Genomic DNA, 21,036 nt, shown 5'->3' with positions numbered 1-21,036 from the left:
GGCTGTACTACCCATCCCGCAGGCCCTATGCAGACCACTGTTCTGTAATTATCTGCCCACTTTGTGCCCAATGCATTTTCTCTGCATTGGCTGAGCATTTCCTCACCCCACAAATACCCATGAAAACTTTTCTAGGCCCACTGTTAGTGATACATACACCTGTTAGTATGATAGGCAGCAGTAAGGCCCATGCTAATACATTTCCATAAATGCCTACTTATGAACTTCTAAGGTGAGTTACAGTTGCACAGCATAATCACCCAATGACATGTTTTGGATTTCATGTCTATGCAAGACAATTCCATTACATTTGGCTTCATGACTTCTTTTGTCAGCTTTCATATTTGCAGTGACAATGGTGATTGTGCCACAATTCACATCTTGTCCAAAGCCAGAAAAAAACAACCCACTGATATTCTTGCTGTGACTCATTTGGCAGCATTTTAATGTCACCTCTTACCTCTGCATTTTAGTGGAAGAAGAATACTGTTGCTTCTAACAATCTACATTTTTGTGAACTATTTAGGTGGAGTAATCATCCATGACTAAAAAAAAAAATGTTACTGCCATGCATTTAAAAGTACCATATAATTTCATCATGCTCTTAATTTCACAAGCTATTGTTAACCATGCCTGAAAATGACTTTTACTGTACCCAGATAAAAATGAAATGTGGAAACAATATTTTGCAACATTTTGTTCCTATAGCCAACATTATTCTGCAGTTCTGTTTAATGTGGCAAAAGTAGTACATTCCACCACAACCCCACTGGGTCATAACCTGCATGCAGCATTCAGATAATTTTCCTGAAAGGTACAGTAAGAAAAATTGTCTTGGTACTACTCAAGAAACACTACACAGCATCCATCATATAAATGATTGCCATAAAAATTCACAACATATTTGTTACTGAAATTGTTTTTACTTCTAAGTTCAAAGAAACTATGTTTAAAACATTTTTGAAAAGTAAAAGTTTCACATCACAGTTTCCCTTAAGTCCCATATTGTGTGAAAGGTAACAGTAACAGCCCTGTGCTGTAAAGCTATCATTGCAGAGGAGTTCAATTTTACCAGCGTCTCCTACACCGCATCACTTACATATTATTTATTTACTGAGCATTTCCAAAGAGAAGAAAAACAAAATGGAGAAGTGATCACCACATACTCACAAATGCCATTTTATGACTATAACACAAAGCTGTAATTGTACTTACATGTAAAAATAGGGCATTCAATTAGTTGTACTAGTTTATCTACTTCCATCAAGAAATCGACAGTGACTTCCAGGTCTCCACTGGGAGGTATGGTCAAGGAACTCTCATGGATCTCAAGGACAGACAGTTATACAGAAAAAAGCTGAGCTGAACAAATGAGCATACATAAAGATTGAAATGCTTGTTACCACTTCTACAAGGTTTCTTTTACCCTTCTCAATGCTTAAGAATAATCTCCTTTAAATGTTTCCACCAAGGAATTGTTAAGCCGATGTTGTAGGACTTTGTTTCTCTCAAAAAACAGCTTCCAAAATCCATTCATCAATAACATGCTTTTCAAAAAGCTTTCATCACTTCCCCTGCAAAACAGATCAATTTTCTGCTGCAACTTTCCTTTCCACAAAATATGTCTCTAAGAATAGGTCACTATTTGCAAATATTTTAGGAAGATTATAACAGAGATAAAGTCAGCACAGAGTAATGTTTCCTCTGCTAACCCACTGAGATGTTTAGGAATAAATGTACTTACTCTCAGATGTAACCAAAGAACACTGCAGTAGCAGTCCTGAGCAATTTATCTACAGGGAAACTATTCAGAAACAACTGGAGATCCTCTCGCATGTTGAAATGACAGCACAAGTCTTTATAGCTGGAAAAATGCCCCACACCACTTGAGTTGTGGTTTCTTCTTCCACAAGAACTCTCTACTACTCCCTTCTGCATAGGTTGCTTACCAATGTAAATCACATCTTTAAATAAATTGTCTCTTGTATAATAATGCCCCTTATCCCTTGCAATGAAGGACAATACAGGGGATGATTACCTAATGTAGTAGTTACCTGAAGATTACTTAATGCAGTACTTACCTGAAGATTATCTAATGCAGCATTTATTTACCTGAAGATTATCTCAGAGTTTACTTACCCGAAGATTAACTAATGCAGTATATACTTACCTAAAGATTGGCTAATGCAGCATTTACTTACATGAAGATTGGCTAATGCAGCATTTACTTAACTGATGCACTTCTGTTTAGTGTGATGATTACAACTGTGACTCTGGTGTTTACTTTTACCATACTACTTCTGGATTATATAGTAAGACCTCTGGAAACACATATGTTAATATTCTTTGCTGCCTATGGTAAGATAAGGCATAGTAGTGCCATCTTTATAGATATTTTGGTCTGTTATGGTATGCCCCAGGGATGGCAGATGCATTATATATATCACCATATGGAACAGAAGTGCAAAAGAAAGTAATGGCTATGGAAATGTTTGTTTCCAACCACATTTTATGTTCCACATACATACTTCATCTAATCTCTGCACAGCATTAAGACAGGAGATATATACTTAGTTATTCAAGCATGTATAGCCAAACAAACAACATAACTTTAGATTGTGCCTGCTTATCTAAGGTCTAAGTCAAGTTTTTGTGACAGTCCTCACACCTTTCCAAATGGCACCATGATATATGCCCTAGAAGGCTTTGTTTGTGGCTACAGCTACAGTCACTGCTATTTTCCTGGCAGAATGTGCAATGATTTCCATGTCGGAACTGAAGATATTAGTGTGCAAGATCTGCTCTGGGCTGCAGCTTTCATGTCCACAGAGTGGGTGATGTCCTCACAGCACCAATAAACACCCTGCTCTGGAACCACAGTGTTGGGGGACACACAGATGAAAGAGGGGGTGCATACATAAAAAAGCGCAATGTCCTAACTGATGGTCCCCTCAGCTCAACTTTCACATCCTTTAAATACCTAGGTTTAAGGCTGGACCAATCATTCAGCTTCTATAACCATACTGAAAACTCCAATTTGTTTTTATTCTGGTCCTGGAAATATGTGTTTCCTTCAGACTAGCTAGAGCTGCAATAGGCAGCATCCTCCTTGCTCAACTGGAATATGGGCTCAGCATCACAGCCACAGCCTCTAAAAAAACTCATCCACTCTGCAGTCCAATGACAACAAAATCTGATGATTAATTTCCAATTCCGCCTCCCCTAAGCACCACCACTGAACTACCCTTCCTGAAGCCAGATGGCTCCCAGTCTCCTGCAAAGCTGAGCTACTCCTAGGGTCTCCTCTTTTCAAACTACTTCAGACAGGTTTCTTCCCACTGCTTACTGCCAAATGCCATAAGAAAATTACTCCCTACAACTTTTCCTAATTAATTCCCTTACTCCAGACCCCCCCAAACCAAACTGCACTGTACTGACCACTCCTCCATTATTACACCCACACACTGGCAATCCTGCATCTGAAATAAATCTCCTCTTTCCCCACTTAAACAGCACAACTTTAAAAACACCTCAATCAAAAATTTGACTCCAAGTACTTTTCCAATGGTGACATTATTTAACTGCCCCCTCACCTACTTCAACCCTCAGTTCTCACCTGCTGCTTAATTCTTAATTTTTCTCATTTTCTACATGGGGTTGGGGTATCATGTCAACTGTCACCAACTGTCTTGATTCAGTGTCACTCCTAACTTCTTTGACAGTCATGTCTGACTGTCACAGGTCTTCTCTCACACAATCCATTAATCTCTTTACTGGACACCCTTGTTTCTTCTTGCCTTCATTCTCTCTGTCCCAAAGCTTACTCACCAGATTATCTTCTGTATGTGTGCCCAAGCCACTGTAATCTGTTCTCTTTGAACTCTGCAAATGGAGCTAATTTGGCTTCTGCTCTGATGTCCTTATTTCTTCATCTCACAGTATATGTCCTACCACCCATCTCAGACACTTCATCTCCATCATCTCCATCACCTCTAGCATCCTCAACTGTTCTGCCTTTTTTGCCCAGGTTTCTATACCATACAGTAGTACTTTTCACACAGCATCTTTGATACTCTTCTGTCATACACTGCCCATACACTCTGTGCCAGTTGGCTCCAGTCCCGTTGATTCTAGTTTTGACCTCCTCATTCAGACTGCTCTTCTCCTCAACCACCCCTCCCAGATACCTGAAGCCTTTTACCTGTTCCACTATTTTTCCCTTCTTCTCAATTCTTAGCCTTTTCATATTTCCCCTGTTTGCTACCATTACAACTTTCTGACTGTTTCATCACAAGTGCCTTCAATTTTTGCATTCCATTCCCATATCTTTTACTGAAGTTCTTGTTCAGTGTCTGTCTGTAATGCCACATTGTCTGCATACAGCAACATTGTTAATCTGTCCCCTCTGACATTATTGCTAATGTAGCCTATCACTAGTATGAACAGCAGTGGTCTCAGAGCTGTACTCTGATGTACGTGCACTCCCACTGTGAATCCCTCTGTGAGACCAGACATTGTCTGTGCATGAGTCATTGGGTCCTTGTACATAGCCCACACTAATTCTACTAATGTTTCTGAGACTTCAAACAACTGCAGTACTGCCCAAATCATCTTTCTTGGGAATTTGTCATGTGCTTTCTCCAAGTCTAGGAATGCCTAGTTGGACTCTTTCCTCATCTCTAGCTTTTTCTCAACTTTCTGTCTCACTACAAATGTCATGTCAGTTGTGCCGCATCTTGATCTGAAATCAAACTGCTCATCTCCCATCTTACTTTTTACTACTCTGTTTGTTTATCAATCACCCTTTTCAGAACATTCATGCAATGCGACAGGAGTTTGATACCTCTGTACTGCCCATAGTTGTGAATGCCCCCTTTATTCTTGTACACTGGCACTACTATGCTTATTCTCCATTCATCTGGGATATGCCTTTCTCTCCATACTGCTATGAGTACCCTCTGGAGCCATTTCCCCCTCTTATCCAACATCTTGATTATATCTGCTGTAACCTCATGTGAAAGCCTGCTGCTTTCCCTAACTTCATTTTCCTTAATGTTCTTATTTCTTCTTTTTTCATTGTAGGATGTGTCTCTGGAAGTGCTGCTTACCCCCCATATTTATTACGAAAATTAATCCATGTTTGTTTTTCTTCTCTGTTAATGATATTTATTTATTGTTTCAATAGTCAGTGGGATTCTCTTCCTTCTGTAATTATACCATCTTTGTGATTTAGTTCTGTTTTATTTTTTGTGAATTTCTTTACCCAGGCTATGTCTGCAAATGGCCTACTGTGATCAGAGTACTATCCCCAAAAACAAATTAAATAAATATAACCATTGCAATCACTATTATCAGTGGTTAGACAGCAAATATCATGGTCTTTGGTTTGTTGAACTGTAGTGATTAGAGATGCAGGTGTTATTTAGCTGGATGAAACTTGTTCTGGGTTTTCCGTACTCCTGAAATGGATACAGAGGGTACCGTAATGCAAATGACTTATGATTTATGTCAAGTACAATTCCCCTTTGGGATGTCTCTCACTAAATATATCAAATAATTAAAAAGACCCCAAAGATTTCTAACCAAAAAAAATCACAGTCTTAAAGACCTTAAACTACCAAGCTCTATCCCTTTACTGAGCATCTTCCAGACCTTTGGGGGGAGAGCTCTGTCTTGCTTACTGAACCATTAGAAACCCAATTGTACTGGACCTTTTCTTTCTCCCGAAATCCAATATCTCCACCAATACTACAACTATAGGCATAAATCTTCATCAATAGATAAATAAAACATGATGGTGGGATAGGGACACAAGCTATTGCCTCCCAAACCTCTTGAACAAACTTCCCTTGCATGTTAAGCTGTGACTCACTATCTTCCTTTAAGGATGAAGTAAATGACTAGATGGCTATTGACAAATTTACTCCAAGATTGACCAATAAGGCCCTCAAAGAGAAAAGAATTACTGTCTGAAAGAGGGTAAAGGCAATGAGGGAATTGTCATGAAACTCAGTGGCCTTGGAATATCTATGAATTTTCATAGATCCAGCATGTTCGCTAGCTGCGTGACTACAGAGTTAGTATATTAAGTAAAAAAGGGTGTTCTTATTTCCACAGAAGAGAAAAGCAGTGGGATTTGCCCCATTCCCACAGAATTTTGATTTTTTTTTTGCAAAAATGGGGATTTACATTTTGCTATCCACCTGCTTTGGGTATGAATTATTCTGTTTTATTTGATGACAGTTTTTACTCAACACTAAAACTAGATACTGCTGTTGTATATCACATTGTGGAATTGCTTTAGTTTATGTTCTGATGTGAATCACTTCATGTCTACGCTGTCAAATACAAACGCTCCAACATTTTATCTGTCTACGATGAACACTTAAGTACCTCCTTCACTTACTGTCTCCAGCTCAGAAGTGAACTAGTGCGTTTACATACATTTTTCTCTCATGTCTTCTTAAAGCACTGTTCAATGCCTCTGTTTTTCTCTCACCTTACAACTTTCTAGTCCTTGGGGAAGGAGTACAGACAGAGTTTTCTTTTTATACTTACTACAGCACTTCACCTTTCTGTTGTAAAAGGTACTATAACCTATTTTGTCAATATGTTTATCCAAATGTCTTAAATTTCTCAGTGTCTGAGGTTAGGATAACAGATGACAGAGTTTGTTCTATTTCCGTACCCCGATGCTAAGCCACATTATTTTCTACTAGTCTTAACACTGTTTACATATAACCCTTATTTCAACCTTTCTTTACAGTCCTTGATTTGAGATGGTTTTAGTAAAATTTGTGACAGGAAGTCTAGTGAACTTACATTAAGACTTCAAAAATAAAATCCATGATCTTCAGAACTCTGCAGGAACTTTCCTCCACTTCCCTGATCAAAACTACTCATCTCCTAGGCTACTTAACTCCACAGATGAAATTGACAGATCTTTGGATGCTTATACTTTATCATTTCTTTACCTGTTGCCATCATGTTAATACCATCTTTACCATCACTTTGATATTATGATCTCTAATATCCCAAACAAACTCAAACTTCCTTAAACACTAACTCCCTTATACTGTAACTCTGGAATCAATAGCTAAAAGTCTTTATTCCTAAATATAAACATATTATTCCTCTTATCACGCTAGAAAATTCTCAGAGTACAAAAGACACTGAAAAATATCTGACTCCCAAATATATCACTGCCTTTTCTTAAACTCCACAAATATTCTTTCACTCACTGAAAGATACACCTTCTTCACTACAACTACTTATAAACCGCTTTTCTTGCATTCAGCCCTCCTTTAGCTCATAAGTTACATATATACTTCTCAACTGTCCACATTTACACAATGTCCATCATCTTTTTGATCAGTTTGCCATAGAATTTGTGATTTTCTGGCAAATCAATGAGGATTGAATTCACTAAATAATGCCAGACATTTAAGTTTTAGAATTTGTAACCTTCAGATAACAAATTTTAACAACTTTCTAAGTTTATAAAAGCAATGTTTAAAATTTGTCCCTATTTTTGGGCGATTGTCCTCCCTATTATGTCTGGCTTTGTGCAGATTTCTTGGGGTAAGAGGGTGAGAGGTATGGTTATAGAGCATATTTCATCATTATCCACTAAGGGACTCACCATCCCCACACAACTACATTAGACAGACCTTCATTCATACTGGCATTGCCACTGCCATTTGGAACTGCTTACCTCTACTATTAGAAAGCAAGTCTAAAGTATTTGTCCAGGTCCATGTACTGCAAGCAGTTTCAGATTAACCATTCACACTAACTCATTGCTCCTAGCATAGATACTAAATGCATTGTTCATACTTGTCACTCACCCCTTCAAACTTTTTTTTTTTTATTTAACAATCTCCATTAATGCACTTGTTTTACAACCTTCTTGCATTTTGCTAAAATACAAAGTACTCTTATTTACTTGTAATTACTCAACAATTCTTTACAAATATGCTCTATTTTGCTGTATAGCCCCTGGCCCAGGTCATGACTAAGAAGTGTCATCAGACCAACCAGCTAGTCTGGTGCTTCTTTCTGTCATATTTTTGTTGAATTTCACATAATGTTCTTTGTTTCTGCACAAAGACTAAATGGAAACAGCTGTCTGACACAATCTGTTTGTTTAATATTTGTAATTCCAAGCAGAACCTAAAAAAGGCCCTCATGGAATAGTTTTTTACCCCAGTTAACAAATAAATAAATAAACGGGTGTCCATGTTCACTACAAGGATAGAGCAGAATAGAGGAATGATCAACAAGAGGAAGAGGAAGGAGAGGAAGGGGGAGCAGCAGGAAGGGATGTGCAAAACAGAAGGGAATCAAAGGAGAGGGAGCAAGAAATGGAAGACTGAAGGTAGGTCATTTAGGAAGAGTACAGGAATAATGAAAAAAGGTCTGCTGCAGTGAAGGAACGAAACCAATAAGCAGGGGCAGTGAGAAAATCCGTGTGTTACAAATGGAGTGGGAAAGGGAGGGCTAGTGAAATGGGACAAAAAATGAGGCAGGACAGGCAAGCTACTGTGAAGCTAGAGAAGAGAGTTTTACTAACTGGCGGCTCATCGCCAAAGAGATTAAGAGCCCTGGCATGGGAGACATGAACAATAGATTACCGTGAATCCTGTTTCAAGGCTAAGGCTACGAAAAGCATAGGAGAACAAAGGCTATGACTCAGTAAGGTATAGGAGGGCATAACAAAATAATAAGGTGTGAGAATGTCATTGTGCACACAGACAACAATGTCTCACAAAAGACAGTATCTTAGAAAGATGCAAGACCAGGGAAGGTGCCAAGATGGGGAGCTACAAGAGGAATTTTTCATTTTCAGGTCCCTCTGAGCTCAGTTTCAGGTCCTATCCTTTTTTCCTTACTCATCAATGATTCCAAAACTATTCTCCCAGATAATCACCTTACATGTTATGCATGAGACCTGATAATACTGAAAGCACACAGATATACTATCTCAAAATAAATTCCTTAAAGTCTGGATCTGAGTTAACAGAAAAAGATTAGACATCAGCACTTCAAATCTGCATGTAGTTCTTTGGTACCATACAAAAATTTAAATCTGCACAAATACTTAACTCAATGACCTTCTAAAAGTACCAGTTCAAAAAAAACTTTTCCATACTTGCTCAAAAGACACTCATCCGTAAGTATCTATAGACACTTGCTTAGAATCTCCCTTTTCCTTTGAATACAATCTTCAAAACACCTTATTCTACGGCAACTAAAAGCATTCAATAAAATGTCTAACTCCTCACCATCGAGTTCTTGCTGTCTAAGTTGTCACCCCGAAACCTGAGTATAGTCTTGTGGCCATTACCTTAAGTTCAAGCCAGAATGTAGCCACCCTGCAAATGCTACTTAAAGTCTGCAAATTCATCTCTATGATAATCATAAGAGACACTTCCTATCCTTAAAAGAAGGTAAGGCACCTTCATCTTTCTTGCTTTACATTCATACTACTTCATCAAAACTATTCTCCCATGACAGCAAACTGGTTAAACAAGAGACACTATTTCCTCAGATTCCTACGTAACAGAGGACTTACCTTAGAGAGATCAAGTGCTGAATTATAGAAAGAAAGAACTTCTCTAAATTTACTACAACAAACTGGAATATTTTATCTCCTCAAATACAGACAGACACTGCTTCATCTGCAGGTCCAGTATGCTATCATACCTTGCAAACACCTAGTACTGCCACTGCTCTTGGGATCTAAGTTAATCAGAACCTTGGTTTACACTAGTCAAAACTAATACGCACGTTATAATCTAAAACTGAAGAAGGCTACTCCCAACTCAGGCTTCCAAATCTATATCTTTGTTCTCAAAACATTGCATAGATCTTCTCATTTGGTTTCCTATATTCTACAGTTGTTAATCCTCCTTATATACACAAAGTAATCATAAATGCGCATGTGGTTGAGTCTGTACAACAAATTCAGTTCTGGGCTGTGGCTGGAAAGAGCCTGCAAACCAGGTCACCTAATAAATGTGTAAATAAATAAACAATAAAGAAGGAGAGACTTAAGGAGGCTAACAGCTGGCTGCAGCAGCACTTGATAAGGAAAAAGAGTTTTAGGTTTGTAGAAGATAGGATAGACTTTGCACATAGACCAGCTTTATGCCAGTGACAGGCTCTCTCTAAGCCTTAAAGGAACAGCACTGTGTAAAGCTGGGCTGGGAAGGTTAATCTTAATGACTGTACCTTTAAACTAAGAAAACAGGTACAGGGACTGCCAAGAAAGCAGATGAGATGGGTAGGCACTCAGGTACTAAACAGAGGAAGCACAAAATTCACGAAAGCAGACCACAGCAGAAATCCGTAAAAAAGAAAGAAAATGATCCAAATGTGGCAAAACTATATACCAATAAGCACAAAATAACGTTAGAACTCTTTATTACCCGAGCACTTTCGGAAGGCTTAGTATCCTTCCTTCCTCAGACAACTAAAAGGTTACACTAATCATCCTTTAAATATACAATTAATAAAACAATCAATGATGTCATAATTTACCTTATAAAGCTTAAAGCAACAAATACTAATCTTTCTTTTGCTGCTTCTAAATCTATTTCACTAATGCAACCATATGACTCACAACTTCACATTCTTATATAAATTACAGTTATGTACATATCTAAATCCTGAACATATTTATGTATCATTTTATATATAAAATAAAATAAAATGTATGTATATAAAATCTAATATATAAAAATAAATATATATATAGACACACACACAATGAATTAATGTAAATATATGTGTTAGGCAAAAACTCATTTCTAAACATATGAATTTAAAATTAAAACTAACACAGTCTACATGTAGCTATCGAACTGTAAAATATATACTAACTATTATAAACTATACATTTATAAATATTAAACTTCATATTAAATATTTAATATTAAAAAATGTATATATATATTTTAAAATGTAGAATGTAAAATGTAAAAAAGAAGAAAGAAAAAAGCTATTCATTTTATTTATAGTGTATTCCTATTTCTAATTAAAATCACCAATACTAAAGCTACTAACATTCGTTGAAACTTGCATCTTAAATATTATTTATTGTGCTTACTTTCTCCTTAATGCCATGTATTTCAATATGCATGTCATGGAAATAGATTCATTAAGCCCTGGGAATACATGGGCTACTGTCCTAATTTGCCAACAAAGCTCTTCTTTTTCAAGAAGGATCTGCCAAGGGCCTAACTTAGGATCATCTTTAACTTGTTTTAAAATGGAAAACTTAAAATTGTGGTCATGATATTCTAATATGTGGCAAGCTAGCGCATTATTCGTGTCTTTCCTAGATATTGCATATAAATGCTCATACATTCGCTTCCGCAAAGCTCGCTCAGTCTTTCCTATATAGAAAGCTGAGCATTTTGTGCAGTTAGCCACATAGACCACTGATTTAGAGACACAATTAAAATTTCCATTTATTTTATATTTCGACTTGTTGATTGTTACAGCGTTACCTTCATGTATGTACTTACACTGTTGGCAGAAACCACATTTTGCCATACCTTTAACCTTCTGTGTGTTTTTAATGTTGTTCACTTCTAACAGGGTTTTTAAACTCATACCCTTCCTATATGTAATTTTAGGTTCAGGGCCCAACAGTTGATATAATTGATTATCCTCTGTGATGATAGCCCAATTTTTGTGCAGAATATTTCTAATATACAAATGATCAATAGAAAATGTACAAAGGAATCTAGTATTAATATTTAAACCCTCTGAATAAAACTCATTATTGCTAGGTATTTCAGAGGCTGTATTAAGCGGCATGCCTACATTACCTAGAATGGGTTTAAAATGTCCAGAATGATGCTTAAATACAACCTCTTCCCTGATTTCAATGATCAAATTTGGGGGGTAACCCCTATTCTCAAACATATTACTCAAATTATCACATTCATCTGAAAAGTCTACATCGTCAGTTTAAACAGAGGAAGGAAACAAGCACAGAATACAACAGAGAAAAAAAAAGTACTCACCATAATCTTCTATCTGGCACGGATCAGACTCAGCCACATTTCCAGCATCTGATCTGAGCTCCAAGTTCTTCCCATACTCATAATGTCTCCTATCTCCCTCCTCCCTTCAGATCGAGTTTGCTGCTATCCATAGCATTCTAACCTGACCCAAGACCTTATCCCATAACAAAAGCTCTCCAAAAACATGAAGAGGAGAACATAGGTATGCTGATGTGGTGACTATATCTCTTCTGGCCAGACCACCACACAGCCCACTTAAGGCAGGCGGAAAGGAGGAAGGGATTGTTGAAGACAAATGAAGAGCAGCTGTCAGATGGAATGTTGTAACCAGAGCAGTGAAGAGATCTAGATCATGCTGAGATGCTCAAATAGAAAAAAATGTTTCCACTTGCTGGAATAAATCTTCCTGGTAGAAGATTTATGAGCTGCAACCAAAATCTTTTTGAGTGGTGAAGATAATCCAAAAGTCCTATCATGGGAATTAGAGCAGCCAAGTGGTGAGCTTCAGACTGACCAGATCTAGATGAGGAATCTTTGAGGGGTGAGAGATGAGATCCAGAGTCAGAATTTAATGTTCAGAGCAGACACAGAAATGAGACCACGGAGAGGGGAACCAGACTTGGCGAGGCCGGAATGGAGCAATGAGGATGACAGACCTCCCCAGCCTGCGAGTTTTCTGAAGAAATTTCAGGATTAATGGTAGAGGAGGGTAAGCATACAGAAGACCAGAAGGCCAAGCATGAAGCAGAGCATCTCTGGGGGCTTCCCCCTGAGGGGGGTACAGAGCGAAAAACTCGCTGCACTTTGCATTGGAAGGAGAGGTGAAAAGATCACAGCAAGGCTGACCTCACTCAAGAAGGATCTGTTTCGCTACCGAAGGATTCAGAAACCACTCATAAGGCATCAGCATAGACCTGCTGAGCCTGTCCGCTAGAATGTTGGACATCCTCGAAATGTGTGGTGCCACCAGATTGACCACTCCCACACTCTCATGACACAGGGGATAAAACTTAGTTCACCCCTGTTTGTTGATGTACCAGACAACTGACATATTGTCTGTCTGGATGGAAATCATCCCGAGAGGAAGATGAGCATGGTGAGCTTGCAACACTAGGAGCACTGCCGTCATCTCCAGGACACTGATATGCAATTGAGTCTCAGAGGGATCACGTATCTTGGACTGTCCTTCCTAAACAATGCTCCCACCCACCCAAGTAGGAGGTGTCTGTGGTCACCATGACTAACGGGGCAAGCAGAAGAAAGGGGTGACCCGTAAGAAGATCCGGGGAACAAATCCACCACAGAAGACAGTACCTGCACTCCTGCAATACTCTAATAGGGTGAGACAACAGGAGGTCTAGCAAGGACCACTGAACTGCAAGAGCCCATTGAAGTACCCTCATGTGTAACTGGGACATGGGCAAGAGGGTGATCATGGCAGCCATGGACCCTAGCACCTGTAATACTAATTCTGCCATAGGTGATTGAGCTTGAAGAATACAGAGGACATGTAGTTTTAGGGACTGGATTCTGTCTGAAGTTAGAAAGACCTTGGCTTGAACTGTGTCTAGCCGAGAACCAATGAAATCTAGTACTTGACTGGAGTCAGTAGGGATTTGTTGAGACTGATGGTTATGCCCATTTGGTGGGCTATAAGAAGAAGGGAATCTCTTGCTTGGCAGAGTTGATGCCTGGAAGGTGTAGCAAGGAGCCAATCGTCCAGGTAAGGGAAGACCTGGAAGCCCTGCAGCCACAGGTGAGTTGCTACCACTGCCATTACTTTGTTGAACACCCTGGGGGCTGTGGTGAGACCAAAGGGGAACCCACTGAACTAGTAATGATCGTCTCCCAGCCAGAAGTGGAGGAACCTCCAAGAGCACCTGTTCATCTTGATGTGATAGTACACTTCCTGAAAGTTGACCGAGTACATCCAGTCGTTCTCTTAAAGGAAGGGCAGACTAGATTGAAGAGTGACCATCTGGAATTTTGTCTTGGCAACTGACAGATTTATGATGGAGAGATCCAGAATGGATCTTAAGTCCCCTGTCTTCTTTAGCGCTAAAAAGAATTTGGAATAAATCCCTAATCTGGGCTGGTCTGGGGGGAACAGGCTGGATGACTCGCTTTTCTAGCAGCTTTGCAATTTCCAGTGCTGCCTCCACTTTTAGCATGGGTGGAATGTCTGTGAGGTATTTGGGCAGAAGTGGTGGTTGAATAAAGGTGATAGAATAGCCTCTGGATATGATCTGTAACTCCCAATGATCATCTGTGATTGACTCCCGGGCCATTGGGTGTAGTGACAGGTGTCCGTCGACTGCCTCCAGAGCTAAGCAGCCAGGCAGCCCTTCAGGGCTGCTGCGTAGGTCTGTCCAAGAAAGGTTCTTGAGACCCCTGATTCCTTGGGCCTCCTCTGTTCGGGGGCGGTGTCTGTTAAATCCCCCTCTGCCCCTGGGCAAGGTGAGTCCTGAGCATCATGAGAGTAACCCTGATATTTCCAGAACCACATATTCTTAGCCCCCCACTGATTCCTTGAAAAGGTTTGTTGAGGGGTTGAGAAGCGGATCCCATCAGCAAAGTCTTCCCGTCTTTCTCGCTCTGGACTAGAGTGTCTCGTACCAACTTTCCAAAGAGGGTTGACCCGTCATACCTGGTATCAGTAAAAGACACCTTAAAGGGTTCTGAGAAGGTCCAGAGCCAGGATGGCAACACCTGTTCCGGCAGCTCTAGCGGTGCCCTTCGTAGCATAAGGGAAGAGATGCATAGAGGTGTTAGCAAGTGATGTGAGGGTTGCCATATGAGAGGAGAACACTTACTTGTCTTCTGCTGACATGGACCCCGGGGTAGACTCAGCAACATCCTTGACCACATCTTGCTGAAATCTAAATATGTGTACCATATAGTTCAGTTCACACACTGAAAATTTCACTGAAGCATACACCCACTTCCCAAAATGATCCATCATCCTGGACGCTCAGTTGGGTGGATGGACTGTAAAGCTCTCTTGTGCAAGCTCCTTCTTGGTGGCCGATGCCACTACCATGGCATCAACAGGGGATCCCTTGGTCCAGTAAGTCATATCTGAGGGCACACTCAGCACCTTGTCAGGGCATTTGAGGATCAGCTCCATGTCCGGCTCCTTCCATGCCCGAGATGTGATCAGATCCACCAGTGGATTTGCAGGAGGGGATACCCAGGATGTAGAGAGCTCTGTGCCAAATGCCTCCAGGAACACCAATTCGTCCAGGTTGGGTTTCTGGACAGAGAACCTCCCTCGCTGATGAAGAATCTCTATGATGTCTTCAAAGGAGATATCCTCAGGGGGTAACCTGGGGGAACCCTCCCCTTCCTCCAAATCAGTGTCATCCATGAGGGACTCCAGATAGCATCTAAGTGCTTCCTTTTACACGTGCATTTTCGAGGCACCTCCTCAGTGGGGGTCTCTGGGGAGGACTCGACAATATCTCGCTGTTCCCATGCAGGAACTCCCTAGGGTGAAGAGGCGGCAGGCTGTCCCTGAGGTAGCAGGATGGCTGGATCCACACCAAAAACAGAGGGAGCCAGGGTGGATTCCAAAGACGAGCTCATCATAGGTCAAGAGCACCCTCTCCACCACATCAAAGGCAGAAGGAGAATGAACCACCTGAGAAGGGGCCACAGATGGATCTGCAGTCCTCTGGATCAATGGAGGAGTTAGAGCCGAACCACCAAGCACTGAGAGTCCAACTGGAAGACTCTGCTCTGAAAAACTCAGAGATTAAACCATTCCCTTGTATCCAGCGCCAAGGCTATGGCTCCGAGTGTTGGACAGTTCTGAGCTCATCAGATCTGACCTACTCAAGGTAATGACCGGTGTTGAGGTACTAGGTACCATCAGTGCCGACCCCTCGAAGCAGAGTCCTCAGATCCTAGGGCTCTGAAACCAGGGGTCAGATCAGAGGAGGAGTAATCAGGATGAATATGGTCTGCATGCCCCCCGCTCCAAAGGGAGATGGGGCAGGCAACATTTCCATCTGTATCTGGGTGCAGATGTATCTCCACATCATCCTGTCCACCTCTGATTCGGAAAGGCTGGGGGTGGATCTGGATGAAGAGGCCACTGACAGTGGCCTGCAGGAGTGGTAGTTGGACGCTGAGACTAGTGAATGGCTCCAAAGTTCCTCTGGCTCTGGGGAGAAATGAGGGTAACAGAGCTGGGGAGACTCCGTTCTTGGAGCCGATCAGACCTTGTTTGGAGGGCCTGCTGAGGACAAGCAATCAGGGGACTTCTTCCTAGCCTTGTCCCCATGCTTGTGTTTGTCCCTGTCCATGGGCCTCTTAGTGGGAGGTCGAGTCCCAGAGGCTGGGATGGAGATGAAAGTAGAAGCTGGGGAAGAAGTAGAAGAGGAGGCCTGGGCTCTGGTGGTAGGAGGGGGAAGAAGGCCTTTTAGTATGAGTTTGTTCCTCCTGTTGATCAATGTGCTGGGATTGAACCCAATGCAGATCGAACAGGAGGTATCTAGGCGAGTGACCCCTAAACACTCAATGTACACAGTGCGGCCCTCAGCTGCGGAAAGCTTGTGGCCACACTCTGTGCATTCACGAAATCCGGTTTGGGATTCTCTGACATATCCAAAATGAGAGGAACAAACAGGGAACATACTCACACACAGACACACTCCTGGTAGATAGAACAGAAGACAGGGTTTTATTTTCTTATTTTTTTTACTGACACAAAATGCGAAGGGGAGGAATAGGAAAGGTAGAAAGGAGAAAAATAGATAGAAATAAGTTTAAAGCCCAAAAATTTAACACAATTACCCAAACAGTAGCTCAGAGCAGTGGATCACGATGCTTACACAAGCACGGTAAATGAGATCTGAAGGGAGGAGGGAGACAAGGGGCATTACGTGTAAGGGAAGAGCTTGGAGCTCGGATCAGATGCTGGAAATGTGGCCGAGTTGGATCTGTGCCGGATCCCAGTACCCACAAGTTGAAGAGCAAATGAAGACAACAACTTAAAATTAAGTGTTAATAAATCATGGCAAGGATTACTATGCAATGTGAAAAGCTTAGGAAGGAAGATGGGGAGCTGTAAAAAGTGATTCAGGAGACAATGTTGGACATTGATGGTATAACAGAAACAATGCCACTGGCAAACAAAGGGAAGGACAAGGAAATTCCAGGGTAATAAAGGAAAGGGCAGTGTCGAAATACGTAACATCCAGATATCAGGTGTATAGCTGATGATGAGGAAAATCACCCAAGAAACAGCAAGGGAAAAGCTAAGATAAAGACCTAATGTGAGTACCATATTAGATAAGTACAGGAAAGGATAGGGAGGGCTCATGGACTGATAAAGTGCATCAGTTCTTAGACATCTCATGGGACAAGGAGGAGAGACTTTGGGGAAGAATAAAGAAGTGGGTAGAAAAAGGAGGGGTTATCATAACTTGGATTTCCAAAATAGCTGCACACTGTTCAACATGTTGATTAGACCTCTCCCAGTGTGAAAACTGCAAATGTGAAAAACAAAGCCTTTGAATCCTATCTAATTGGATAAATTTCAGTTAATGGCTAGCAATTACATTGCCTAGATGTCAGCAAAAAATAAACTTGGAAAAAAGTAACAGAAATAGCAACCAGAAAAAAAGAAGAGAAAACCCTAGTAGGGAAGAATCTTGCAGCTGTTTGGCAAAAAAAAAAAAAACCCAAAAAACAGTCCAAGTTTTAACTTTGGTACAGGACATGACTTCCAGTAATTCAGAGGAAAAAATAAAGTAAATGCACCCAGAGGTGTTTAGAATAAGTGAAACACTAAAGAAATATATACACTCATAGGTTCACAGTTTCATATGTTTACATTAGGCTAATGACTGACAGGCCTTTATAAGCCTAGCTGTGCATCCCAGTCCAATTGCATCCCCTTGTAACATGTGCATCTAAATTGGAGGGGTACATTAGTTAGGGGACTGCTAAAACATTATGTGGGGGAATATTTCTTGTTGACCTCTGTCTACAGAAGACATGGTGACCAGCCAATGAATTTATGATTTCCCATCCAATGGTCAAGGTTACATTTGAATATGGTTGGGGATGGAATATGCTTCACGTGGATGTGGAGCCTATTCCATAGCATAGGGATCCTTTAAATCCCTGGTTATACTGTTTCTGGTGCTGTTTTTGTGGATGTCCAAAAGCTTCATCAGGGCTGGATCAAAACTGAGGGTAATGCTACTCAATGTTAGAAGTCTAAATCTCAAAATCCACTCACTCGAGGCACTCCTTAAAATGGAGAACATCTATAGTATATATATCTATGTATATATATATCTGAGACCTGGTTCAAGGCTCCAGAGAGCACCCCTGCACTACCAGGATATAACTCATACCACACTTTTTGGCCATGTAACCTGGACCGGAGCACCAAAGGCGGGGGGGTGTCCATATTCATTAATGATATCCACACCTCCAGGCTAGTTGCTCAGCATAATGCATCCGAGGTTATCCAAGTGCAACTAACTCTGGGCAAAACTGCAATCCAAATTGTAGCTTGCTACAGATCCCCCACCATGCCCCAGAATTCTCACTCCTCTTTTCTTGATATACGGGAAAATATTAGGGTTCAACCAAACACCCTAATAATGGGCGATTTCAACTACCCCACCATTAACTGGGAAAACTACTCGTACCAACTCCTTCGCTCAACGCTTTCTTGAATTCATAAATTCTAATGCCCTGGATCAACTTATCCACACCCCCACCAGCGGCAACAATATCCTAGACCTAGTCATTAGCAAGATGAGTGACCGGTGTTCCACACCTGAAGTCAACTCCTCGTTGGTCTGATCCAAACATAAGATAATCACCCTAGATATCCACATCCCGCCCCCACCCCCATTAAGGAAATCATGGTAAAAAATTCCTCCAAAGCCAACTTCATGCTTCTTAATACAGAAGTGGCAAACTTCATGACACCCATGCAGATGGACAATACAGTTACAACTGCTGAATCTTACACAAATGCACTCTATAAGCACTTACACAAGTGCATGGATCGTGCTATCCCAAACAGAACCAAGATGCTATCTTCCAAAAAAAGGAAGTCAATCTGGTGGTCCCCTGCCATAAACAAACTGTACAACAGAAGGAGGAAACTGTTGCAAAAGAGTGTAAAATCCCATGAGTGGAGGAGTTCCCTGGTCAGCCTCAGTAAGAAGCTGAGATCCCTTATAAGATCCTCCAAAGCTAGCTACGAAAACAAAATCACCACTGATTCTAAGGACAACCACAAAGCATTCTATAGCTATGTCAAGAATCTCAATGGCAACACCAAGATCTGCTCTGAGTTACAGCACAACGGCAAGAAAATTACAGAACCAACTGATATTGCCAACATCCTGGCAGATAGGTTCAGTGCTAACTTTACCCCCCTCTCACCCCCTAAAGGTCTCATATCTATACAGGAAGAATGCAGAGTCCCTGTAATCACAACTATGCAGGTATAAGCTGCACTCTCTAAAGCCAAAAACACAGCATCCATGGGACTGGACAACATCCCAGGCTGTGTTTTACATGAACTTCAGAACGAATTGGCTCCCCACTTAAGCACCATGTTCAATAATAGCCTCGCATCAGATTTTGTGCCCACTGAATGGTGCATAGCAACAGTTATCCCACTCCACAAAGGGGAGCCACCACTGATCCCAGGAACTATCGACCTATTAGCCTGATGAGCCTGGTCTGCAAGGCCATGGAACGTATCATCATGGAACTCATAAACAAAGACATTGGTAACATCCAAACTCTGGACCCCACCCAGTTTGGGTTTGTGAAAGGCAGATCATGCCTCCTGAACCTGATCGACTTCTTTGAGGCAGTCACCAAAGCATAGATGAGGGTACGCTGGTTCACACAGCCTATCTTGACCTCGCCATGGCTTTCAGCACCATCCCCCATTCTGGAATTATAGCTAAACTCACTAAACTAGCTCTATGTCAGAAGATGAGTTGCCAATTGGCTCACTGACAGAACCCATACTGTAAAAGGTGCAGACTCTAAATCTGACTTCAAACCAGTGACAAGTGGAGTACAATAGGGTCCAATCCTGGGACCTCTCCTGTTTGGCATCTACTTCTCAGAAGTGCAGGCTAACACAGAAGGCCTCTGGCTAATGAAATTTGCAGATGACTGCAAACTAGGAGCCATAGTCATGTCCTCAAATGATGTGGACATGCTACAGAAGGGCCTCACTGAGACAGATGCCTGGTGTCAGAACCATGGCCTCAAGCTCAATGCCAAAAAGTGCACTGTCATCTCCTTTGGTACAAACTCTGTACCCATGAACTACCACATAGGCAGCAATCTACTTAACACCAAATGTGTGATAGGAGACCTTGGCACCCAGGTAGACACTAGCCTCTCCTTTGATAATCACATCACCACAGTAGTCAGGAAGTCCTTCTACGTGGCACACCTCATCACAAAAGGGTTCTCATCCAAGAAAAAAGAGGTCATTGTTCCCCTCTACTCGACACTTATTAGACCCATTATAGAGTACAATGCCCCTTTTGGAATGTACCTCACAAGACATCTGCAGCAGCTGGAAAGGCCACAGAAGTACCTCACAAAGAGGATTACTGGCCTCAAACAGATGCCCTACACCGATCGTCTCAAAAAATCCAGCTTTACTCCATAGCATATCGCCTGCTCCTAGGTGATATCTGCCTAACATATAAAGCTATGTCAAACCCAGAGCTGTTGGACATACTACATCGAAAGAAATCCCAATTCCTCCGAGCTACACACTCTAGGGACCTAAACCTTGTCACCGCAATAAACAGGACATGCTGGAGGGATAGATTCCTGTCCCAGAGACTTCCCATACTCTGGAACAGGCTACCCATATATGTCAAGCAGAGTTCCTCATTAGCACTCTTCAAGAAAAATCTTGATGAGTGGATGGGAAATAGAAAATACACCCCGGGGGTCACTTCTGTGGCTCTGCTCGACAGTGGCACAGGAA

The 21,036-nt window shown here is 41.2% G+C and overlaps 1 protein-coding gene across 2 annotated transcripts in view; it reads right to left on the bottom strand.

Annotated features, from left to right (window-relative positions):
- Positions 1-21,036, bottom strand: part of VAC14 (VAC14 component of PIKFYVE complex) — a 3,391,123-nt gene that overhangs the window by 368,141 nt on the left and 3,001,946 nt on the right. For both annotated transcript variants that reach the window (XM_044081299.1, XM_044081298.1), the window contains exon 17: positions 1,216-1,295. In XM_044081299.1, coding sequence (XP_043937234.1) covers positions 1,216-1,295 — 80 coding nt within the window. The remainder of the gene's footprint in view (positions 1-1,215; positions 1,296-21,036) is intronic.

The sequence above is a fragment of the Protopterus annectens genome, chromosome 8.part0, assembly GCF_019279795.1.
Source record: "Protopterus annectens isolate FY-2018-M chromosome 8.part0, PAN1.0, whole genome shotgun sequence".
Lineage (NCBI taxonomy): Eukaryota > Metazoa > Chordata > Ceratodontiformes > Protopteridae > Protopterus > Protopterus annectens.
The sequence above is the reverse complement of the archived record's forward strand: the minus strand, read 5'-3'. Positions and strand labels throughout refer to the sequence as shown.